Raw genomic sequence first — 26,406 nt, 5'->3', positions numbered from 1 at the left:
AAGAGTTAATATGCATTATTTATTGATTTTTACAAAATGTCATAAATGTCCTACATAGAAATACTAATACATTAAATATATTGTATCACTGGTAAGAATACAAAGACAATGTGCAATGTGTTCTCAGCTGGTGGACGTTCTTCAGCATCACATGCCAAGCCTGTGTGCTTTATCTTTGCAAACCAATGCAAATGCTGTCACGCATACATTTTCTGTAGCAACACACACATTCTGTAGTTTAAAAAGTTGGTTGCAACACAGTGGAAGGGATGGTTGAGGCAAACACTAAAACAGCATCCAGGCATAAACACACACTTTAAAAAATTAAGTTAAATTCATACCATATACACTACCGTTCAGAAGTTTGGAGTCACTTAGAAATGTCCTTGTTTTGAAAGAAAAGCACTTTTATTTGTCCATTAAAATAACATCAAATTGATCAGAAATACAGTGTAGACATTGTTAATGTTGTAAATGACTATTGTAGCTGGAAACAGCTGATTTTTAATGGAATATATACACAGGCATACAGAGGCCCATTATCAGCAACTATCACTCCTGTGTTCCAATGGCACGTTGTGTTAGCTAATCCAAGTTTATCGTTTTAAAAGGCTAATTGATCATTAGATAACCCTTTTGCAATTATGTTAGCACAGCTGTTCTGATTAAAGATGCAATAAAACTGGCCTACTTTAGAATAGTTGAGTATCTGGACCATCAGCATTTGTGGGTTCGATTACAGGCTCAAAATGGCCAGAAACAAAGTACTTTCTTCTGAAACTCGTCAGTCTACTCTTGTTCTGAGAAATGAAGGCTATTCCATGCGAGAAATTGCCAAGAAACTGAATATCTCGTCAATGCTGTGTACTACTTCCTTCACAGAACAGCGCAAACTGTCTCTAACCAGAATAGAAAGAGGACTGTGAGGCCCCGATGCACAACTGAGCAAGAGGACAAGTACATTAGAGTGTCTAGTTTGAGAAACAGATGCTTCACAAGTCCTCACCTGGCAGCTTCATTAAATAGTACCTGCAAAACACCAGTCTCAATGTCAACAGTGAAGAGGCGACTCCGGGATGCTGGCCTTCTAGGCAGAGTTGCACAAAAAAAGCCATCTCAGACTGGCCAATAAAAATAAAAGATTAAGATGGGCAAAAGAACACAGACACTGGACAGAGGAAGATGGGGAAAGAAGTGTTATGGACAAACTAATCTAAGTTTGAGGTGTTCGGATCACAAAGAAGAGCATTTGTGAAATGCAGAAAAAAGGAGAAGATAGTGGAGGGGTGCTTGACGCCATCTGTCAAACATGGTGGAGGCAATGTGTTGGTCTGGGTGTGCTTTGGTGGTGGTGAAGTGGGAGATGTGTACAGGGTAAAAGGGATCTTGAATAAGGAAGGCTATGACTCCATTTTGCAACGCCATGCCATACCCTGTGGACGGCGCTTAATTAGAGCCAATTTCCTCCTACAACAGGACAATGACCCAAAGTACAGCTCCAAACGATGCAAGAACTATTTAGGGAAGAAGAAGTCAGCTGGTATTCTGTCTATAATGGAGTGTCCAGCACAGTCACCGGATCTCAACCCTATTGAGCTGTTGTGGGAGCAGCTTGACCGTATGGTACGTAGGAAGTGCCCATCAAGCCAATCCAATTTGTGGGAGGTGCTTCAGGAAGCATGGGGTGAAATCTCTTCAGATTACCTCAACAAATTGACAACTAGAATGCCAAAAGCCTGCAGGGCTGTAATTGCTGCAAATAGAGGATTCTTTGACGAAATTAAAGTTTGAAGGACACAATTATTTAAATTAAAAATGATTATTTATAACCTTGTCAACGTCTTGACTGTATTTCCTATTCATTTTGCAACTCATTTCATGTATGTTTTCATGGAAAACAAGGACATTTCTAAGTGACCCCAAACTTTTGAGCGGTAGTCTAAGTACAGTGGCTCTGCAAGTAAGTCCTAATATACAGGATGTATTTACATTATTTGTTCATCTGCTACATTTCAAGTTGATATTATAAACTGAAAACTTATTTGCAATTTCACGTTACAAACCATTCACAACACTTTTCGGGAAAGCAAAATAGAATAAATATTAAAAGGAAAATGATTGCTTGAGCACAATAAAAACGAACAGACATCCTCTCATCTACACATTTATGGTAGTCATGGTGATACTGGCGGCAGGTCTCTCATAGTAGCATGTTTTAAACATTCTGATCAGGCCAGGTCTGCCTTCATTTGGCCATGCAAATTGTTTACTGACAAGGTGAACTTCAGTCAGTGTCCCATATGGTTGTAGAGGTATGTAACATCAAGCTTCTCTCCAAGTCATGAGCTACCATAACTTGAGTCTATAGCACAAGCTGAAAATTCACTATTATCCAAACACTACAATGGGAAACTGCTCAATTACAGTAAAAGTTCACAATGCAGTTTACAGTTCCCTTGGATTTCAAGTCTGTATATAATGTACCAAGGCTAGATTGGTGTTGTGTCGGGAGGAATCCCATTGGATGTTGTCTATCACAGGTAGAACCAGACGTTGTTGAAATGAGTTAGGAATACTGTTTGTTTGCATGCTACTGTTTCACTACACCAACTCACTGCTAAAGTGCTTCTTACAGTAGGTCTCTAGGCCCATGCTGTGCCATTGTTTACCAAGCCTACAGGCCTGATGCCATGAGCTCTGTAACAGCACCAGGATCTCTGGGTATGGATCTGCTCTCTGGTGCTGCTCCCACACTGGGGTGGGTGCTGGGTGGGTTGGGCCTGGGCAGATCACACTCAGGGTGGGTACAGTAGTAATCAGGGATCAGGGTCCACCATGGGATCAGCAGTGAGACATGCGCTTGCGGTACTGCTCCACCAGGGGCACCAGGCACTGCGGGGAGCCGCTCTGCAGGAGGAAGGGGTGTTCTAGCAGGTCTGTGGCGCTGGCCCTCTCCACTGGGTCCCGGGTCAACATACGGTTCAGGAAGTCTTTCAACACCGGGGATACCTATAGTGTAAAGTCCAAGCTAATTCAGCAGACATGTTGAAATAGAGAAAAGATGTGTGTGTGTTTCTGTGCATGTGTAAGAGAGTCTCTCTATGTACTGTATGTGTTCTGTTTGACCTCTGACCTGGGTTGTGTTCCGTACGGTGGGAGCTGGCTCATCCCTCAGTCTTCTCATGGCTGCAACGGGGGTCTCACTGAAGTAGGGGGGCTCTCCGTCCACCATCTCAACTACCATGATGCCCAGAGACCACACATCCACCTGGCAGACACAACAAACCAGTACGCAGTATACTGGATATCAGCAGTGTTGACATGCACATGAATACTGGACATCATGATTATGTGTTTGGACACAGTTAGTATGCAGTAATATACCTGTAAAGTTAGTTAGGATACAGAGTCGTTTTGAATATCTTCTTTCTCACCTCAGTGCTGTATGGAGATTTAGAGATGACCTCCGGAGCCATCCAGTAGGGTGTTCCTACTAAAGACTTCCTCTTGGGAATGTCCTTACTGATCTGTGCACAGAACCCAAAGTCTGACAGCTTGATCTGTACAGGACAGGAGCATTACAATTAAATGATCAACAGTTATGAATACATGAACAGGTGTGTTCTCTCTCAACTCAATTCAAAAGACCTACCCTCCCATCCAGTGTTAGCAGTATGGAGTCACTCTTGATGTCCCTGTGGATGACTCCCTGGGAGTGAAGGTAGGCCAGGGCTTGCAGCACAGCCTCACACACTGTGGCTATCTGCTCCTCACTCAGCCTGCATGGGGGAGTGACATAGATACACACAACACTCAAAACTGCACTGCAGAATGGCTGTTGTTGTGTCACCCAGGTGATGCTATAAATTAATGGTGGCATAGGTGAGGTTCAGATGACTATGTGCATTCAGAGTATCACGTTTATGCATTTTGAATATATAGCCTAGGATATTTTGAACATTGAAGAACTGTGTTTCAGAAACTCCTCAGTAAATACCTTAGCACACATCTGCAGTTCAAATAACAAATCAGGCTCCTCACCACTGTTCTGGTAAATAGCTGAGGGATGGGGCTGGAGCTCTCAAATTCATAGACAGAGCTATGCATGCAAGGACTGACCTCAATGATATAAAAATGTATCGTTTTGATCATGTTCTGAGGCCATACAATGTTTGTTAGAAATATAATTTTGACAAATAAATAGGGTAAAACAAGCTTAGATTTTGGGTTCTGATGGGGTACGACAGTTGAACTATGCTCTTTTTAAGCTATATTCTTAGTTATATTCTTAAAGAATCAATGGGTATATATCATTAATTTAAAAGTAAAAAAATGTAAGTAGCAATCGCAGATTGTTCCTTTAAGGCTTCCAGAGCGATATTGATTGTTTCAAAAGGAAAGGAGGTATATTTTAGCAAAGGGGTCTTATTCCAGACTGTTCAATCAAAACAAATACTAATCTACGGCTCAGACAACCAATGAAAATTGCAGACTCCATCTGGACCATTTTAATATGTCAGCTGGCTAGATAGAAATGCACTCTGTCCCCATGTCTCTAGATACCTGGTTTTGGGGTCAACTCCTATCTATATAGTGAGAATGTGTCAACTTTCAGTTTGGAATTCAAATACATTGACAGGTAGTGTTAATATTCATTGACAATTTGTTTATGCATACAGTTTCTGATATATTTAACAGCATGGGAGCATAGATTGATTTGTGTTTTTGGATCAAATTAAATTAACCACGTCATTTCAACATGCACAAATCTAATTATGTCATCAGATTATAGTTTCCCATAGGAGGACACAGTGTTTTGCTCTTGTATCAGTGAGAATGAAAGCAACTGTGCTTAGGTGCCTGTCCCCTCATGCAGTCAGTACCACACTACCACATAATGGTGAAAATAGGTACTGAAGACATGACTAGAATTTTGCTTTATCATTCTGTCACAAGTCTTTGAATTCTTGTCTCTTAAAAATGACTATATTTTACTTTTCATTGTTCCTTCAATACAATTTGCCCCCAATTGTTTATGGGGTAGTAGGTCAGATCTGTGCTGTGTCTCCATACCTGGTCTCAGACACGATGTTGGTTAGTGCTCCACCCTCTATGTACTCCATGATGACCCAGAGCTCCTCCTCCACCAGGGCACTCTTAAACATCTCCACCACGTTCCTGTGCTGGTAGTCCCTCATGATCACCACCTGGACAAACAAATACAGTTGATAACAGAGGTTACTGATGATTTCAAGTGGGCACTGATGGGCAAAATAGGGTCTTTGGGTATTATTGTCAGGGACAATAACTAACTGATGGACAAAATAAGGACTAGCTGGATCTAAAGGGGCATGTGCCTCCGCAGTTTCAATTGATAACAGGTGGGCTCTGTTACAGATATAGTATCTTAATTTGACCAGTTTCTCACAGCCAGAAAATAATCCTGCAGCAACAGGAAATGTGAATTATTATGTGGATTATAATGAATGGACATTTTTGTAGAGGGTGATCATTTTTTTCTTAGGATAAATGAAGTCTGACATTTGAAAATGTAAATTATAAACTTTAGAAACGTTTTAAAATCTTGAATACATTACAATGTGCATTTCCTGCTGTGAAGGGACATTTTCTGCGACAACAGAGAGATCAAATTAAGATAGGATATACAGCACCAGTCAAAAGTTTGGACACACCTACTCATTCAAGGGTTTTTCTTTATTGTTGTTATTTTCTACATTGTAGAATAATAGTGACGACATGAAAGACTATGAAATAACACATGTAGTAACCAAAAACAAATCAAAATATATTTAAATGTTAGATTTATCAAATTAGCCACCCTTTGCCTTGACAGCTTTGCATACTCTTGGCATTCTCTCAACCAGCTTCAATAGTCTTGAAGGAGTTCCCACATATGCTGAGAACTTGTTGGCTGCTTTTCCTTCATTCTACGTTCCAACTCATCCCAAACCATCTCAATTGGGCTGAGGTCGCATGATTGTGGAGGCCAGGTCATCTGATGCAGCACTCCATCAATTTCCTTCTTTGTCAAATAGCCCTTACACAGCCTGGAGGTGTGTTGGGTCATTGTCCTGTTGAAAAACAAATTATAGTCCCACTAAGATGGAATGGGGTATCGCTGCAGAATGCTGTGGTAGCCATTCTGGTTAATATGTGTGCCTTGAATTCTAAATAAATCACTGACAGTGTCACCAGCAAAGCACCCCCACACAATCACACCTAGTCCTCAATGCTTCATGGTTGGAACCACACATGCGGAGATCATCCGTTCACCTACTCTGCTGCTCACAAAGAGACGGCGGTTGGAACCAAAAATCTCAAATTTGGACTCATCAGACCAAAGGACAGATTTCCACCGGTCTATGGTCCATTGTTCGTGTTTCTTGACCCAAGCAAGTCTTTTCTACTAGTTTCCTTGCAGCAATTAGACCATGAAGGCCTGATTCACGCAGTCTCCTCTGAACTGTTGATGTTGAGATGTGTCCGTTACTTGAACTCAGTGAAGCATTTAATTGGGCTAAAATTTCTGAGGCTGTTAACTCAAATGAACTTATCCTCTGCAGCAGAGGTAACTGTGGGTCTTCCTTTCCTGTGGCGGTCCTCATAAGAGCCAGTTCCATCATAACACTGGTGGTTTTTGCGACTGCACTTGAAGAAACTTTCAAAGTTCTTGAAATGTTCCTTAATGACTGATCTTCATGTCTTAAAGTAATGATGGACTGTCATTTCTCTTTGCTTATTTGAGCTGTTCTTGACATAATATGGACTTGTTATTTTACCAAATAGGGATATCTTCTGTATACCACCCCTACCTTGTTACAACACAACTGATTGGCTCAAACGCATTTTAAGAAGGAATGAAATTCCACAACTTAACTTTTAACAAGGCACATCTGTTAATTGAAATGCATTCCAGGTGACTACCTCATGAAGCTGGTTGAGAGAATGCCAAGAGTGTGCAAAGCTTTCATCAAAGCAAAGGGTGGCTACTTTGAAGAATCTCAAATATAAAATATATTTTGATTTGTTCAACTTTTTGGGTTACTACATGATTCCATATGTGTTATTTCATAGTTTTGATGTCTTCACTATTATTCTGCAATGTAGAAAATATTCAAAGCAAAGAAAAACCCTGGAATGAGTAGGTGTGTCCAAACTGTTGACTGGTACTGTATGTATATGATGTATCCAACGTGATTTATTGGTGATTTGGGGTGAGGTTTTGGGGGTCATTAAGGATGGTGTTGACTGGAGGTCTTCATACCTCGTTGAAAAGCAGCTCTCTTCGCTGTTGTCTCCGCAGGTCCATCATCTTCACGGCCACCTGCCTGCCACTGTGTTTCTCCCGAGCGATACACACCACCCCTGTGGACCCTTCTCCAATCTTCACAAAGTTCTCCAGGTACGACCGAGGGTCCCCCTTGTCTACCACCATCTGCAGGGCAGCCTTAAACTGTTCATGGGTCACCCTGGGGGGGTCTGGTGGCGGCCTCTGGGGGTGCTGAGGGGGTCTGAAAGCAGGGGAGCATGTGCCTGGGGGGCTGGTGGCCAGGGAGCCGGTGGGGGAGGGCCGGGGCTGGGAGGGGCTGTCCTGCCTGGGGAAGGGAGCATTAGGGCACCCTGAGTGTCTCAAAAAAGGGTCAGGCCCATTGAGTCTCAGGCCCATGTTGGGAGACAGTCCCAGGGTGTAGCTGGCTGAGGAGCGCACTGTCCTGTGGGGTCTGATGCCACTCATGAAGGGACTGCTGGGGGTGCTGGGTAGGAAGCCTGACTGGTGGTGCCTCAGAGCCGACTCTGCCTGGATGATGAGAGAGTAAGAGAGAGAGAGTTGGCTGTCTTCCCAAGGTCCCTCCCCTGCTTTATTACTGGATGTAAATAACAGTGCTTTACTCTCACACTATGCATTCACTTCACCTGGTACGCCCCTTGCTAAAACGCCATTCAGATATAGGATCTTAATTTGATCACTCTTTTGTTGCTGAGAATTTTTGCTCTTTTCATGAAGCCTACTTTTTGCCAGTGAATAGCCTAACCACCGATCAAGCAACATTATGGACTTAACGTTCAAATCCTGTTGCTGCAGGATTATTTTGCTGTAATAATATAGGTCAACTTAAGATCCTACACCTGTAGGTACCTCAATGTACCCTTGAGATCTTGCTAAACATAGCATCTCTCAACGTTTACAAGCACATTCAAGCAATAAAGTCACAAATCACATTTTAGCACCTCTGAAAAAACAACAGCATTAATTGAGTAAACGACTGTAGAATACAGTGATGCAGTCTGCTGTAAGATGGAGAGGAGCTATGGGCTCTACAAGTGTTTTCTATAAATGTTTCACCTAAAAAACTGTCTATGAAGTAGCTCACTGTCCATTATATGCACAGGGTTTTCAATGAGTAAAGGTGTTAATTGCTGTATATACCACACCACAAGAGGCTGTTGAGGGGAGAACAGCTCATAATAATGCACGAAATTAGCAAATGGAATGGCATCAAACACATGGAAACCATGTGTTTGATGGATTTGATACATATTCCTCTCCAGCCATTACCACAAGCCAGCCATTACTGGCCAATGTGAAATTGGTTGACGTATGTCTGTAAATAAAATATCATAGTTGATTACATCAGCTAAGCTATGACAATGTACATCTAAAATAGAGATGAGAGATAATGATGAAGTGACATGCTTACCTTCAGGTCGTAGGAGGAGTATGGTCTGCTAGGGCTGTTATGTGAGTGGATGTAGAGGTTGGTGCGGTACTCCGGAGGGGGGTGACGCCCATGGTCAGGATGGGGCTGCTGGACAGCCATGGCTGGGTTGTAGAAGCATGAGAAGGGCCTCTGGTTGTGTGGCATAACCCTCGGCACCTGGAAATCTCTCCTCACCATCAGTCTCTCTGTGGGACTGCCCACCTCACAGCTGATATAAGCCCCTTTAATAGGCACCTGTATGGGCTGGGATGGAACCGGGGGTCCCTCCAGAGAGCTGACACTCACCTCGTAGGTGGACTTAGCCCTGGGAAGATCCCCGTTGGGCTGCAGGGTGATGCTCTTCTTCATGCCCATTTGGGGCATCCCACTCTCACTGTGGATGTTATGAGCCCTGTCCCTCCACTGCTGCTCCATGTCATCCTCTCCCAGGTCTTCATACTGGTAGGTGTCCCCCTCCTTCACCTCCCCCAGCCTGCCAAGGGACTGGGCCCTCTTCCTGCCTGAAGGGCTGCTCTTCCTTAGGGAGTTGGAGCTGGTCACGGACAGCCTGCTCATGTCGGAGATCATGGCTGAGATGTAGTCTCCATGGCCGATCATACTCCCACGCACAATGGTCTGAAAGGAGAGCAGTTATGTTCAGCCAACCACATTGACTGGAATGATCATAACATACATAGAGGCCTGTGCATTTGGGTGTGGAATAAAGAGGGTGACAGAACTGTCGCTGGAAGATTATTTTTAGAACTCTGAGTCTGAAAGGGAAGTTTTGGCATTCTTCAAAAATCCAGACTTAACTCGTTTTCCCAGTTAGTTTTGCTGGCAATATGTTGGAAGGACATATCTACATATTGCATATTTATTTTGTAGCATAGATGGTGATTTCATATTTTGGCCTGTATGCAGGCGCTTCTATTTTGTAATGAGGTTTGTATAAAAACGGTAAAAGCTGACAGATTCTTTCTGACAAGTAAAATATCTAGCAGCACCCATCACAGTGGCATAGAGAAAGAGCATTAACTTGCCCTGACAGAACAAGATGACACAGACTTAAAAATGCATTGGCAGAAGGCCCTTTCAGTTTAACATATCAGAGAATAGGCCCATTGGCTGATTACTCAATCTCTGGGTAAAGAAAAGTAATGATCACTGTTATGAGAGTCTTCCATGCGTCTGTCTTTGGTATGGTGCTCTAGTCTGCTCTCACAGCTGCACAGGTGGCTTAAGGGCTATTTATTACCTATGAATACGGACCCCGTGTCACAATGTATTTTTCTTTTGTCACAAAAGGGGTGGCTCCTTGTAGTGCATTCCGACATTCTACGTACTCCCGTGCCACACCACATGAAAATTGTAAAGCGCTGTATCATTCCTCGCGTAGCCTTGGGGGCAGCGTTGAAGCTCGCATGGTTTGTTGATCTGATCTGTAGGCTATGTATCAAAGTAACCTATTTTGCATTGATAAATACATATAATCTCAGCGACTATTCAAACAATAAACCAAACAACATTAAAGCCTTATTAGAATCCCCCACAAAAAGGTATTTTGTTTAGAAGTGATAACTTTATTCTAGGCTATTTGAAAATGTAAAAGCAGTGCTTGTTTCATCTACTCTGTGACAAAAAAAGTTTGACTTTATATTTTTTAGATGATATGGGAATGAATACATTGAAGCAGCATATCAAATTGGGATAATGTTGTAGGTTACACTGGGAACTATAAGAATATTTGACAGGGCATATTATTTAATTATACATCAGATTATTTCACATGAGATTTGGGAAGCTAAAAGGCTAGCTAGCACGCAGTGTTTAGCCAACTTGCCAGCAGGGGAAGACAAGACAAGCCAGACTCTTCTTTTGCTTTCACAAGAAATGAGAAGACAACAAGAAAACCTCTGTCACCCCTTGATGAATGTTGCTATTTGGGATGGGTGAGGGATCAGGTTACCCAAAGGTGCACGTGTTGCTTTAAAATGTCTGACTCCACCCAGCGCACTCATGCGTGTAGATCTACACACGTGAAGACTAATTCACATCCCACTGCATACCCTTTACAAAGGACAGAATGCATCATTATTGTTCAAATGTAGCAAATGTGATCATGTTTCATGTAACCTTTCCAACCTTTGCCTCTGCCATGCAGGCTACATAATTTACAGAACACAAGACTCCTCTGTACTACCAATCCAATCCTGATGATCCCATTAAAACCATGACTCTGCTTCATAAGCTGACGAGGAGATTCTGAAATGCAAAGCTCAAACTTATCCACTGGTGGTAATGAAAATGTGTTATGTTTTTCTATGGGGCATATCGGCACGAGCATTCAGTCTAGCGCAGAAATCCTTCGATTTGCAGGCTTTATCGCTCACTGGCATTTCCATTGCTGTACCTGCACTTTCTATTCCTCAGCGTGACATCTATGGGAAGGCACCATGGATCGTTATTAATTGCCTGCATTGAGTAATAAATCTTGGAGCCCTCCAAGGATTCATGTTGTACAGTCAGTGTACACAGCAGGGTCATTAGCTGAGCCCTGTGATAGATAAGAAAGCAATATGACAGGGAGAACAGCAAAGTGTTGACCACCACAGTGCTCTGCTGCAGTAAAGGACTCTGTACTGTAGTAAGAAAGCCTCTGCTATAAACACTTTAGATGGAGGGCTTTGAGGCTCACTAATACTGGAATATTCTCAGAAATAAAATCCTATACATTTTCAACTCTTTTTAATCTGTTGGAAAATACATCAAGAGAAAAAGACACCCAGTGCATACAGCCAGTTGGGATGAGAATAAGGCCCAGTACCTTCTTTGGATTGAGCTCAACTGGGGTGATCCGGGAGGGGTCCACCATAGGCTTGGGCCTGCGGAGGTTCTCTATCAAACTGTGCCATTGGGTTGGCAGGCCCACGAAGCAGCCTCGTTTAGCATCAAAAGAGGTGTGCACCCGGTGCTCAAAGTTCTTTGGTGCCGAGATCTCTGGCCTCTTCTTTTTCTTCTTACGAAACATTGTCAGGTCCAGAAAAGTGACAGCTTGACAAATTCAAGATGGCCCTGCATAGACAAGAAATATATATAACATGTTTCTAAATCTGCAGCACACTTAACATCTACTGTACTGTTCATACCATTGATAAAGTCACTTACAGCTCCTTTAATCTATGAACAGCTTATTATCCATCAATGTGTACCCCGAAGTGACTAAGCCATCATCAGATGCAGTACGTTCCCAGAAATCAAAATACAAGTGAATAAACTCAAATCTATCTGTCTAAAAAACATTTTCCATCTTCCAGACTGGCTTTCTGTCTGTCACTGGCCTTTGTGCTTTAGAACTTGTCTTAGGGGGACAGAGTGCATTGGGTTTGTAAGCCTGTGTGTAATGAAGGATATCTGGTCAATTAAGGCTTTTTCATTCTCTGTGCCCTTTTACTTACGAGCACACAGCCGGCCTCGCCAGAGCCCACAGGCTTTCAGAGCATTAGAGGGAAGAAAACACACTAAAAGTCTACCCACTATGCTACAGTCTGCCCACTATAACCCCATCCCCATTCCAATGCTAATGAAGGAGCATGAATTTTTCTGGCTTGTAGGGAAAGTAACCACTCAAGCTTTAGATATAAAGCCCTCTGCACTGACAGTGGAGTGGTATAGTGTAAGCCAAGGACACTGCTGTCATGTCTCTCATGTGTACCTACCACAAAGACAGTTATCAATTACATTACATCTAATGTCCTTAGCTGTACTAGGATAGAATTCACCCACATTTATGCTTGCGTATTTTCTTGAAAATATAATAGTGCATTTGAGCTGCTCTTTGATAAAGTGCTGTTGGAGAACATGTTTTGTTGAAAGCTGGTGGACGTTTGCTAGAACATCAAATGGGAACATGGCCGGTGGCCCACTGTAACAAGCTGGCATGACACGCTAATGACGTTGTCATATGTAACACAACAAATGTGCCTTCAGTTGAACATGGCTCATCTCCCATGATGCATTGTGACACAGTGGGAGTTTAGGAAATCACTACTACGGCATTCTGTAACTCAGCAGGCCATCACACTGGCAGCCTCCCCTCCCACACTCTACAATCCCAATCTCCCCCTCCAAGGATAATTCAAACAGAAGGTTAATATGCTAAGTGTTGCATAAGTGTATCATTCTGTGCTCTCCCTATGTACGTAATGTGGAGCTGGGAAGGAATTTAATTCTGACAGGGACACTATAGCGTGAGGGAGGCTGGCAGGAGGTGGGGCGGGTGGGCTTGAGGATAGAGCGGGGACCACAGAGCAGGGTAGACCTGACTGTGGTTGTAGACGGGGACCTTGTTTTTCACTCTAAAACACGAAAAGGCTTTTAAGGAGTGTTTGTCTTTTGAGTTTGATTAAAGAAAGGTTTGAAATAACCAGAAAGTACATTACTGTTTTTTCGCTCCATTTGCCTGGTTCTCTAGTTCTGTGTCTGTTCAGAACTGTGCATTTGCAGATGTTGGCACTACTGAGCCAAATATTTACACAAGGCTCTTGTGTTTCCTGTACAATCAGATCTATCAATATTTACTCATGAGTGAAATGTAAGCTACTACCGTCATCCGGTGCCAGTGATAATGGGATGATACCATCACAAACAGAATGGCTGCTCTCAGTGCTCTGTGCTGTGTGCTGCTACTCTATCAGGCATCCTCGCTTTGTAGAACTGCAGATTACAAACACAACATTATACATCACTATATCCCTTCTATGCGGTTCCTTTCAGAATAAATGGGAGTTACAAAATGAAGAACCAAGTAATTGGACACAAATAAAAACACAGTATCTTGATTCATTCTCAACAAAATGAATTGAAAAGTAGATGATTTACAAGTTGTGATCACAGGCTTCTGCCCTTACATCGACATATCAGAATCCACTAAGCTAATGACTGTTCAGATAACAATATCTTTCATTTCAGCCCATAGGAAAATACTTTATATACAGTATATGCATGCAGAGCTGAACTTGCAGCTGCTATAATAATGGTTTCTGGTCACATACTTCTGACCTACAGGGACTTGACCCCATGCCTCAGCAGCTTGCCTTGAATCTATCAAAGTGCTGAAGCAAAACTTGGCCACATGCTGTCAAGGATATCAGAAGCCATAGAGGATGAGGTCATTCTAAATTGTGCTACACTTGTTGATTTCTTTCCAACTCCATGAACACACGTGCAAACATAGCATAGATCCAAATACCTGCCATGAACACAGAACCAATCATGCGTCCCTTTCACAACTGATTTTTAAAGATTGATGGTTCAGAGCCAAAATCACTTTTCAAAGGGACACATGCTAAAATCTTTACCAGGCATACTGGCCAACTTAACGTTAGAAAACATACTCTTGTAGTACAGTCTGATCAATAATCACTACTCTAAGTTGTATGAATTACAACCCTGGTTTTTAAAAACAGACAGCCTATAATTCCAGAATGTGTCAGTGTCCCTGTAAACAACATACCTTAGAGCGCAAACATGCCTTCATACTCAACGCCCATCTCTAGATCTAAAAACAGCCATACCACCCTGTGAGCAGCTTTAACAGGCAGACAAGACTCAGTTATCCCATCAATCCAGACCCATAGAGGACAGGACTAGTGATGGGGGGCGTATGCACCCCGTACCATATTCTTAGAAGGGGATATAGAGATAGCGAGATATAGAGAGATACGAGAGGTATTGGATTTGCTGGATGTGAGTCCCCCAAGCTTAAGTGAATGTTTTCCCTATTTCGTCCTGATTGACTTTCCATCCTTTTTGGCAGGATTGCACTGATGTAGGTAGGATGAAGGTTACTATGCTTGTAAGATCAGTAGCGTGTTCAGCCCTCCTGTGATCCAATTTTAGGACACAGTTTCTCCCACGAGTGCTGACGCACGTTTGTTGTTCACAAAATATGTGTCAAATTGTGAGGTGTGGGTGGGAGATGGGACAGAAGGTTATCCTCTTTTTGTGTTTGTCAATGCAGGGCTGAATTACACAGCTAGACCTGTGCCGTGGCATAGATACCATCAAGGTCTTAACTGCTGTTTTGGACTCTGCAGTGCGGTGGTGTGGGCTCAGAGATTTCTATTCTATCAGCTTCATTATGATGCCCGTTTTGCCCTTTGAGTGTAATGAGACTGCATTGCCTCTCAAGGGGGGTGGAGGTGGAGGGGTATGTTTTTTCAGTACACACACACACACACACACACACACACTCTGAGGGAAGGATAAAGGTACACAATAACTGGACGTGACTGGACGGCACAATTGCAGTGTTTATGATTGTGGTTGATGCTGCCCTTTCCTTCAGTAGCCATGCCTGTCTAAAGAGTCACTTCTAGTGGCAATAACAGAGCTGAATCAACACGCAATAGGGTGATGATTATTGTTTTAATTTAAACGTTTAATTTAAAAGGTGTAATCAGACTGGATTCTTATGACACATAAAGACATACTCCCTCCATATATATTTCATTAGTAAGTGGTCTGGTATATCATGCAAGTGGTGTGCAAGCAAATGAAAGGGGAGACACACTATAGAACCTGCACTAAGTTACTCGTTGCCGGAGTGTGACTGTAGAGTCACTGGGGGCAGACCTTCCTCATAGAGGGAAATGGGGTTTCTTTGCTGATGGCCTCAATCATCATGTTACCGTTACTCAGTATAACATGAGCTGTTACAGGAGAGGGTACAGTACTCTACACCACAGTACATCATATAATAGGAGATAAATTATATACATCTAAAAGTGGTTTAGGATCTAGACAATAACATTGCAATGAAAAGAAAGAAAGTGCATTTGTGCTTAATGTTTGCTCCTCCCAAGTGTGGTCTTTAGTTGAGCTAGTGGTACAACAACAGCATATAAAAACAAAAAAACGTATTGTTATATCGCTAGCTCAAATAAAGACCACACTTGGGAGCAGCCAGCTATGTACAGTATACCCTGGGGCTAGATCATGAACCACATTCATTAGACACTGTAGTTTATTAAAGTAAAGCTCTAAAACAGAAGAATATTCTCGAAAAGTGAGAATGCAAAACTCACTGAACTAGGTCATCTGCCCTTGCAAGCTCCAAACTCCTGTTAAGTAAGCAAGTCAGAACTGCATCAAATCACTGAAATTCTGGTTTTAAAGGAAACTGAAAGCTTTTCCATCATGTTCTTAGTTTTCTTTTCATTGAGTGACTAAGAAATTACTTTCAGAAATTAAGAAATGTCCTTATCCTACAACTTTGCACTGTTTTAACTTCTAGGGTAGAAACAGTACATGACTGCACATAACTTTTGGCTGAATATTGACAGTATGGAGTGGAGGAATAGTCCAAAGAGATAGAAAGGTGTGGGGGGGGTATTTAGCAAGGGCTGTCAGTATTGTCGCCGGACACTGATAACATTTCAATGGTTTTGATGTCTTAGTTTATCTCTCTTTGTGTTGGAACCTCGCCACGTGTTGTCCTCCCTCCTCATCACCAAGAGACTCAAAGACTCAAACTTTTATATGTCAACATTGACTGGCTTCAATGGCTGTAAAAAAAAAAGCCATAATAGGAGGGATTTGAGAAGGGGACAGGGAGCTTGACAGAGAATATACATCATTCTGCCTGAATTAGATTGGCACAGATTCTCCAGGCCCAGTAAGTGTGAGAGAAAATGGCTTAGTTCTTCACTAGGCCAGAGTCGATGAAACACTAACAGTCATGTAAAGTAAAAGCTAGCTCTTATCTACCCCAAGCACCTTGACATAATGACACTGTAAACAGCACATCTCAAGTCGTAAGCCCTGGTGTGCTATTCCCCCTGTATGCCTCCACTGCCTCCGCTGATCCTCAACACTGGAGCTCCCCAGGGGTGCGTGCTCAGTTCCCTCCTGTACTCCCTGTTCACCCACGACTGCATGGCCAGGCACAACTCCAATACCATCATTAAGTTTGCTGACGACACAACAGTGGTAGGCCTGATCACCGACAATGACGAGACAGCCTATAGTGAGGAGGTCAGAGACCTGGCCGGGTGGTGCCAGAATAACAACCTATCCCTCAACGTAACCAAGACTAAGGAGATGATTGTGGACTACAGGAAAAGGAGCACCGAGCACGTCCCCATTCTCATCGACGGGGCTGCAGTGGAGCAGGTTGAGAGCTTCAAATTCCTTGGTGTCCACATCAACAACAAACTAGATTGGTCCAAACACACCAAGACAGTCGTGAAGAGGCCACGACTAAAGCCTATTCCCCCTCAGGAAACTAAAAAGATTTGGCATGGGTCCTGAGATCCTCAAAAGGTTCTACAGCTGCAACATCGAGAGCATCCTGACCGGTTGCATCACTGCCTGGTACGGCAATTGCTGGGCCTCCGACCGCAAGGCACTTCAGAGGGTCATGTGTACGGCGCAGTACATCACTGGGGCAAAGCTGCCTGCCATCCAGGACCTCTACACCAGGCGGTGTCAGAGGAAGGCCCTAAAAATTGTCAAAGACCCCAGCCACCCCAGTCATAGACTGTTCCCTCTTCTACCGCATGGCAAGCGGTACCGGAGTGCCAAGTCTAGGACAAAAAGGCTTCTCAACAGTTTTTACCCCCAAGCCATAAGACTCCTGAACAGTTAACCGAATGGTTAGCCAGACCTTTTGCATTGTGTGCCGCCCCCCCAACCCCTCTTTTACGCTGCTGCTACTCTCTGTTTATCTTATATGCATAGTCACTTTAACTATACATTCATGTACATACTACCTAAATTGGCCCGACCAACCAGTGCTCCCGCACATTGGCTAACCGGGCTATCTGCATTGTGTCCCACCACCCGCCAACCCCTCTTTTTACTCTTCTGCTACTCTCTGTTCATCATATATGCATAGTCACCTTAACGATACCTACATGTACATACTACCTCAATAAGCCTGACTAACAGGTGTCTGTATATAGCCTTGCTACTCTTTTTTTCAAATGTCTTTTTACTGTTGTTTTATTTCTTTACTTACCTACACACACACATACCTTATTTTTTCCCACACCATTGGTTAGAGCCTGTAAGTAAGCATTTCACTGTAAGGTTGTATTCGGCGCACATGACAAATAAACTTTGACTTGATTTGATTTGATGCTACTGACACATGCCTGTACCAAATGAGTGCTCTAAAAAGTCCTAGCTCCCAAATCGCCCGGCCATAGGGTGATATCTAGTCAGTTGAACCAGAGAGGTGTGGGGGGCTGCCTTGTCAGCTCGGGGATTCGATCCAGCAACCTTTCGGTTACTGGCCCAACGCTTCTACCAGCCAGGAAACCTGCTGCCCCGTATAGAGTACTTATAACTGTTCTACTGAGGCCTATAGGCAGTAGGGAAGTGAAGTACAGTACTGACCTGCACTCTGTTTGATTAAAGATGCTACTGGCTTCCACCAGTCCTTTAAACAATCTGACTCTCAGCAGATAAATACATATAATCTGGTTAGTCCAATGAGACAGGCCAAATGGCCTCTCAGGGGTGTAATTTATTGATGCAGAATTCCGCCCTAGCAATCTTTACTGTACACCCTTCTTCCTATGAAAGGGACAAAATGACAAAATATATGTTTTCCCTCCATGTTATCAATTTGCGGCAGCTCAGTTCCTCTTCCATCACCCAGTATGGGCGCTGTCGCATCACACAGTGTGACTGCAGGGCATCCTGTCCTAATTTTACTTGGTCGCGTTCTAATCCTCAGTGTTTGACATCTCATGGCCAGTGGCCACAGAAAACTCTTAATGCCCACTCTCCTCTCCTCTCCTCTCCTCTCCTCTCCTCTCCTCTCCTCTCCTCTCCTCTCCTCTCCTCTCCTCTCCTCTCCTCTCCTCTCCTCTCCTCTCCTCTCCTCTCCTCTCCTCTCCTCTCCTCTCCTCTCCTCTCCTCTCCTCTCTTGGCAGACACAACTGTGAGTCGAGCATTCCTCTTGCCTCCAGCAGGCCCACATGTGCACAGTGCTGGGCTGTATGCTAAGGGTCCAGTATGGGAACTCTGTCTCGGCAGCACCTGTGTGCTTCTCCATGGGGTCCGTCTGTCACCATCCCAGCTGTACCTGAGACAGGCCAGCTCGTTTGTCATCGCCTTGACAGCAATGTGAGGCAGCGCTAGACCGTGAACTTTTAGAAAAATGAGGGACAGAAAAAAGAGGGTTCCAAACAAGTAATGACGTGAGAAGAGGAGTCACGAGTGTGTATGACATGTCACTCACCCTCAGCTAGCATATGTCCACCTGGCTCTGTGCGCTCCATAAAACTCTCCTCTCACATGCTCTTTCTCTCCTTCCCTACCTGGCCTTCTTGAATATCAATGAGAAACCTGAGAAACAAACACATGGCGTGTCCGTTACCTCTTGCTGTGGTATAAAGAGTGTCCAAAGTTTAGTGTTAACTAGAATCTGTAGAATCCCCCCCCCCCCCCACCAACTAATTAAACACACTTACAAAAAATAGAACAGGGTTAATTAATGACCGATCAGGTTATCTGAGTGCTGATTATTGATTAACCTCAATTAATCCTCCAGCACCTAGGAGTGGAGCCTCTGCCACTCCTAACCATCCCTGGTCTGGGGAAGCTGAGCTCTATAGATCTGTTGATCCAGGATGTCCCAGAGCAGTGCTTCTCTGTCTGATGGTTCTAACTGGCCATTAGCCTGCTAGTTAACAGAGGCAACCCTGTGCTGTGCAGCAGGTGCAGAGGGGCCTTTCAGCTGAGTCAAACGGGGTCAACTACTCACAACTCATTTACTGGTGTGAGAGGTAAGTGGTGCATGTCATACTACTGCAGTCAAACATGTATGATTAAGGCATAATTTGCAGTATAACTTCAGGGCATGTGGTTAGAGTTTCAACCTACGGCAGTTATAAACCAGAGCAGAGATTCGTCAAGTTGTTGATCGTACCAGCAATCCCATGAAAACTATATCCCATTATATGATCTCCTTGGTGTAAGTACTTAAAACAAGACTAGTATAACGTAGACTATTAATGTAATACAATCTACAGTATAAAACCTTGTAAAATGGCATGAGTGGTTAATTGTCAGTCTGCCACTTGGTCTCTGCTATTCGCTGAGCAATTCTTCTCTGTATCCTCACTTCCACAGAGTACAAACACGTAGCAGTACATTACAACCATCCTGGCACACTAAAGGAACACATTTTGTGCATGATGTCACAGAGCAGAAGAAGAAAGCTCATGTTTATCTAACAAATCCCACACTCGTCAGTTTGTTCCCCTCCCTCGGCATCCACGTAAGCATAACTATACATACAGCAGCTGGATCCCTCAGTCAGCTTACAGTCAGCTTACAGTCCCAGATAAGGACAGATGCATAGGGACAACAATGAGTACCTTTATTCTGCATGCATGCAATGAGCATGGAATACTATAGCTTTGTCTGTATTGTCTCAACATCATTCATTCTCAGTCAAAACACATAAGTATCTGCTTGCTCACCAGACACTCTGGGAGATCATTTCAACAGAAGCTGAGGAGAGAGAGAGAGAGAGAGAGAGAGAGAGAGAGAGAGAGAGAGAGAGAGAGAGAGAGAGAGAGAGAGAGAGAGAGAGAGAGAGAGAGAGAGAGAGAGAGAGAGAAAGAGGACGAGCAGGTGAAAGCAGCCTTTCAGTCAGTCTTTTCTTCTCTCCCTTATTACCACCTGGGCTTACTGCATCCTGTTCTCTCTCTCTCTCTCTCTCTCTCTCTCTCTCTCTCTCTCTCTCTGATCTCCTCCACCACCGCTGTTGCCTTCCGACACCGCACACCGCACACACACACATAGACACACACTACCTTGTTCATTATCAATGGAGCTAAGCCTCTTTTCCCTTTTTCTGCCCCATGCCCCCATCCCCACTCCCCAGATGGAATACACAGGGTGTGTGTAGGGATTCATTAGTGGAGAAAAAAAAACGTCAGTCTCCTTACCTTGCCGATCGCTGAAGAGGAGAGCCTCTCCTCCAGGAAGGGAAGAGTGCAAGAGTGAGCACACACATATACACACACACACTTGTTATACACACTCCCTCACACACACACCCACACTCTTGCACATACACACATGCATACACACATGCACACACACACACACACACACACACACACACACACACACACACACACACACCGTCGAGGAGGGCTGGCTCTCAAGCAGACGCACACTGCAGGCTGCTGCTTGCTTGAGAAAGCCTGATGCATTCCTCCCTCCAGGCAGAAACACACACTGCCATCTCGAAAGCTCTTTGTTGGGGATGATTCATCCCCAGCTCCCTCCGTGGCTAACAACTCGTCCGTGCACCGCTATACCGCTGCCTGCTCCTGGGGACACAGGGTGGCCAGTGACAGGGACAAAACCAGAGGAAAAGCCCCATCCAAGATGCGAGAATATCACAGCCATGCAGAGTTCCTTCCCTCCCCCTCTCTCTCTCTCTCTCTCTCTCTCGCTCTCTCACACACACACACATCCCCTCCTACTCTCTCTCTCTCGCTCTCTTTATCACCTCCCTCCCTCCTCCCACCCTCTCATTGGGTTGTCTTTGCAGTGGCCCTAAGTTGATAGCAGCGTGCTGTGTGTGTGTCTGTTTAGGCTTGTTTCCAATGACTGAAAGGGAAGTAGAGCTGCTGTACACACAACCTGGGATACCTTTCATCCATCTGGTCCCCCTTTCCTTCTGGGGGGGGGGGGGGGGGGGGGGGGTATTAGAACAGTAACCCAAGGTGCCTTTTTCTCCCTGCCTGGTCAACAGATGCAGGGTCGGGGATGACAGAGTGTATTTTCTCTAACAAAAGATATCTGGAATTAAGGAGAATGATTATAGCAACAAAAAAAACACAACAATAAGAAAATGAAATACATAGCAGAAATAGCCTGCAAGACTAATAAGATTTAGGACACTAATACATGGTCTTTTGATAAAAAAAATACTTGTGCATGAGCTCTACAACAACCAAATATAAAGTTATTTTACCCCACATCAAATAAACCCAAGTAAAAGGCTTGACTCAGCAAATTTGCATAACAATTATACAGATTTGAACACTAGGGGGCTTGCAGATGTGACCCCCCTCCCTCTGTTGTCTTTGTTATCATCACTGTTATTGCTGATATTGATTGGTCAGCCTACTGGGTCTGTCCTGTTAGTACTGTCTGCAATGCAGTGCTATTGGGTGGGCAGCCTTATCCAGAACACAGGTCTCATAGCTCACAATAACAAATAAAAATGCCTCTGTTTGCTCAGACTATCTGATGGTGTCTGGTCCTTTTGCTGCTTGTTTACAGACAACCGTTTGTTTGTTTGCACCTCATATCCTTCTGTGCTACAAGTTTGCATATGGTTGGAGAGACATATATGGCTTAAGTGGGTAAAAAAAAGTCCCTTTCCTCCCTTTATTTAAATCCTCCCTTTATTTATGACAATATGCATTCTGTCTATGGCCTCTGTTATTTATCTGTCTAGGATCGTAATATCATTCAAATTCAACACGAGGCAATACAAACCTCAATATGTTACTTATGTCCAAGAAACTGACACATTGCACATAAGAAATAGTGATACTAAACCTCACCCACCTATTGTTGTTTGTCAAGCATTGTCACGCTTGATGAGGCTGCTACTGCTTCTGATGAAAACATCGAGTCACCAGATAAACTGGGGGTCATGACACGCATTGCAAAGTAGGCCTACATTGACAATGCCTTTTTAGCCTTTTGCAGCTATTGTTATTAAATGAAGCCCTTTCTCTTCGTGAGAGACAACCTAAATTGCTTGCATTTCAATTTCAATGCCATTTAGTGGGGCTTCTCAGGATTATGCCTGGGCAACATTCAGGCAGGGGTTGGAGTGCCTACAGGCTTTAATGTTGACTGTGGTTGTGGGTGGTCAGTGAGTGGTCATCAGTGAGTGGTCATCAGTGAGTGGTCAACGCCCACGTCATTCCATGACCTGAGGATCTCAGAGTGGGCTGCAGCCTCTGAGCCCACATCCTAACATGTCATTATCAAGCATGACATGACATTACTTTCAATTGATTAGCTGTCATACACCTGTCCCTTCCCTATGACTAGTTCAGTATAACCCTGCAGTTAACTAAGCCATGTCTTGCAAAGACTTTTGCTAAGTAAGGTATTGGCCTGGGAAGGAATCATGCTGTTAACTGGTGAATGTATTGTAAATAAAAAAGGACATAGCATAAAAGCACCAGTTGTGAACAAAGCTAATAGTGCCTGGATTTGTTTGTCAATCGAAATATCCTTCTCCCAGGGCCTTGCAAAACCCCAATTAGGCATAGGTACTAGTAGTCTCTCCAAATCGAGCTCCAAGTAGAGAGAGAGGTGTAGATCAGTAGATAGCAGCAAGTCCTGCAGCAAAGATGCTAGTGAGAATACAAAATATTTCAGAATTGCAACAGCACTAATACTCTATAGTGCCTTCATAAAGTATTCACAACCCCTTGACTTTTTCCACATTTTGTTGGGTTACAAAGTGGGATTAAAATGGATCTACAACAAAATACTGTGTAATGTCAAAGTGGAAGAATGTTTTTTACTTTTGTAAAATAATAATGAAAAATAAAGCACCAATATATCTTGATTAAATAAGTATTCAACCCTATGAGTCAATACATGTGCAAATCACCTTTCCCAGTGATAACAGCTGTGAGTCTTTCTGGGTAAAGTCTCTAAGAGCTTTCCAAACCTGGATTGTGCAACAACATTTGCCCACTACTCTATTCAAAATTCTTCAAGCTCTGTCATGTTGGTTGTTGATCATTGCTAGACAACAATTTCCAGGTCTTGCCATAGATTTTCAAGCAGACTGTAAGTCAACCAATCAGGAACATTTACTGTCTTGTTGGAGCAACTCCAGTGTAGATTTGGCCTTGTGTTTTGTTATTAAACTGTTGAAAGGTGAATTAATCTCAGTGTCTGGTGGAAAGCAGACTGAACCAGAGCCTCAACTGTTTTGAGCCCCACCTATTTTGTTTTGTTGCCGGTTTTGCATGTTATTTTGGCATTAATACGTGTTACATTTCAGTTTGCAAACAAATGTATAGATATTTTTAACTAATTGAGTTAATAAAGCCGAATACAATCATGGTTCCAAATACAGGTGTTTCAGCCTAGCTCATAACTTTCTGTGGTGGTGGGGCAGCCAGAAGAGAATACGGAGCGCAGGTAATGTTCTGTAGTTTTACCGTGATTAGCTCAATGTTCTGTCATTCATGGGGACACTACGTCACCGGAAAATCTATGGGAGAGCTCAAAAATTCAGGCCCCTTGGGAGCTGCCATAGAGTTACATTAGAAGTGTTGTGGTGTATTGTGTAATGGCTTTGCTGGCATGATTCTAAACGTTTTGGGGGGAGTTTGCCCAACTACATTTACAAGCCAAAATCGCCACTAGACGTTACAGATAATTGTATGTGTGGGGTAGTAATTCAAAAATCATGACAAACTCTGCTATTGCACAGAGTCGATGCAACTTATGTGACACGTTAAGCACATTTGACTCCTTAACTTATTTATGCTTGCCATAACAAAGGGGTTGTATACTTATTGACATAAGACATTTCAGCTTTTCATTTTCTAATAATTTGTCAAATGGGACTCACCATTTGAGAGGCACTCAAATCCAGTCAAAAATGGAGGGTGAGGTCAAAATAGTAGTTTGAGGGTGGGTTTCTATGTGATATCCTCCAGCAGTCAAAGTGAATGTGATTTATGCTGTCCTTCTCTCCAGCTCCTTGGTGCAGCAGCAGCATTTTGGTGGTAGGGGTCTCAGGGGAGTCACCAGGCCAGCTATGCTGCTCACACAACCCAAGTAAGGAGGCTGGATTTAACATGCTAATTAATGAGTCACCTATCTACCCTCGGTGTATCACATCACAGTGGATTACTCAATAACTTGGTAGTTTGGCTCCTGGATGCTGATTGGATGAAAGCAGTCGTAGATGAAACAATACACCACAGGTATGATGCAAAACTAAATGTTTACTGTTCTAATTATGTTGGTTACCTCTATATACAGTGCATTTGGAAAGTATTCAGACCCCTTGACTTTTTCCACATTTTGTTATGTTACAGCCTAATTCTAAAATAGATTTTTTTTTATCTACACACACAATACCCCATAATCAAAAAGAAAAAACAGGTTTGTATATTTTAGCACATTTATTACAAATAAAAAACTAAAATCACATTTACATAAGCATTCAGACCCTTTACTCAGTACTTTGTTGAAGCACCTTTGGTTAGCGATTACAGCCTCGAGTATGACGCTACAAGCTTGGCACATCTGTATTTTGGTAGTTTCTCCTATTCTTCTTTGCAGATCCTCTCAAGCTCTGTCAGGTTGGAAGGGGAGCGTTTCTACACAGCTATTTTCAGGTCTCTCCAGAGATGTTCGATCTGGATCAAGTCCAGGCTCTGGCTGGGCCACTCAAGGACATTCAGAGACTTGTCCTGAAAATACTCCTGCGTTGTCTTGGCTGTGTGTTTAGGGTCAGTGTCCTGTTGGAAGGTGAACCTTCTCCCCAGTCTGAGTTCCTGAGCAGGTTTTCACCAAGGATCTCTCTGTACTTTGCGCCGTTCATAATACCTTCTACCTCATGGCTTGGTTTTTGTTCTGAGATGCACTGTCAACTGTGGGGCCTTATACAGTGCCTTGCGAAAGTATTCGGCCCCCTTGAACTTTGCGACCTTTTGCCACATTTCAGGCTTCAAACATACAGATATAAAACTGTATTTTTTTGTGAAGAATCAACAACAAGTGGGACACAATCATGAAGTGGAACGACAGTTATTGGATATTTCAAAACTTTTTTAACAAATCAAAAACTGAAAAATTGGGCGTGCAAAATTATTCAGCCCCCTTAAGTTAATACTTTGTAGCGCCACCTTTTGCTGCGATTACAGCTGTAAGTCGCTTGGGGTATGTCTCTATCAGTTTTGCACATCGAGAGACTGACATTTTTTCCCATTCCTCCTTGCAAAACAGCTCGAGCTCAGTGAGGTTGGATGGAGAGCATTTGTGAACAGCAGTTTTCAGTTCTTTGCACAGATTCTCGATTGGATTCAGGTCTGGACTTTGACTTGGCCATTCTAACACCTGGATATGTTTATTTTTGTAGATTTTGCTTTATGTTTTGGATCATTGTCTTGTTGGACGACAAATCTCCGTCCCAGTCTCAGGTCTTTTGCAGACTCCATCAGGTTTTCTTCCAGAATGGTCCTGTATTTGGCTCCATCCATCTTCCCATCAATTTTAACCATCTTCCCTGTCCCTGCTGAAGAAAAGCAGGCCCAAACCATGATGCTGCCACCACCATGTTTGACAGTGGGGATGGTGTGTTCAGGGTGATGAGCTGTGTTGCTTTTACACCAAACATAACGTTTTGCATTGTTGCCAAAAAGTTCAATTTTGGTTTCATCTGACCAGAGCACCTTCTTCCACATGTTTGGTGTGTCTCCCAGGTGGCTTGTGGCAAACTTGAAACAACACTTTTTATGGATATCTTTAAGAAATGGCTTTCTTCTTGCCACTCTTCCATAAAGGCCAGATTTGTGCAATATACGACTGATTGTTGTCCTATGGACAGAGTCTCCCACCTCAGCTGTAGATCTCTGCAGTTCATCCAGAGTGATCA

General features: G+C 43.3%; 1 protein-coding gene across 1 annotated transcript; it reads right to left on the bottom strand.

Moving 5' to 3' along the window:
• On the bottom strand, window positions 1-21,177 carry LOC109904527 (serine/threonine-protein kinase PAK 6). Its single transcript, XM_020501742.2, has 9 exons — window positions 20,690-21,177; window positions 11,548-11,795; window positions 8,721-9,356; window positions 7,286-7,819; window positions 5,074-5,207; window positions 3,653-3,779; window positions 3,435-3,560; window positions 3,134-3,268; window positions 1-3,009 (listed from the first exon to the last, which is right to left on the bottom strand). Exons 2-9 carry the CDS (start codon window positions 11,749-11,751, stop codon window positions 2,842-2,844), a joined length of 2,064 nt encoding a protein of 687 aa, XP_020357331.2. The 5' UTR covers window positions 11,752-11,795; window positions 20,690-21,177; the 3' UTR covers window positions 1-2,841.
• Window positions 21,178-26,406: the final 5,229 nt, after the last annotated feature.

Source organism: Oncorhynchus kisutch, linkage group LG14 (genome assembly GCF_002021735.2).
Source record: "Oncorhynchus kisutch isolate 150728-3 linkage group LG14, Okis_V2, whole genome shotgun sequence".
NCBI lineage: Eukaryota > Metazoa > Chordata > Actinopteri > Salmoniformes > Salmonidae > Oncorhynchus > Oncorhynchus kisutch.
The sequence above is the reverse complement of the archived record's forward strand: the minus strand, read 5'-3'. Positions and strand labels throughout refer to the sequence as shown.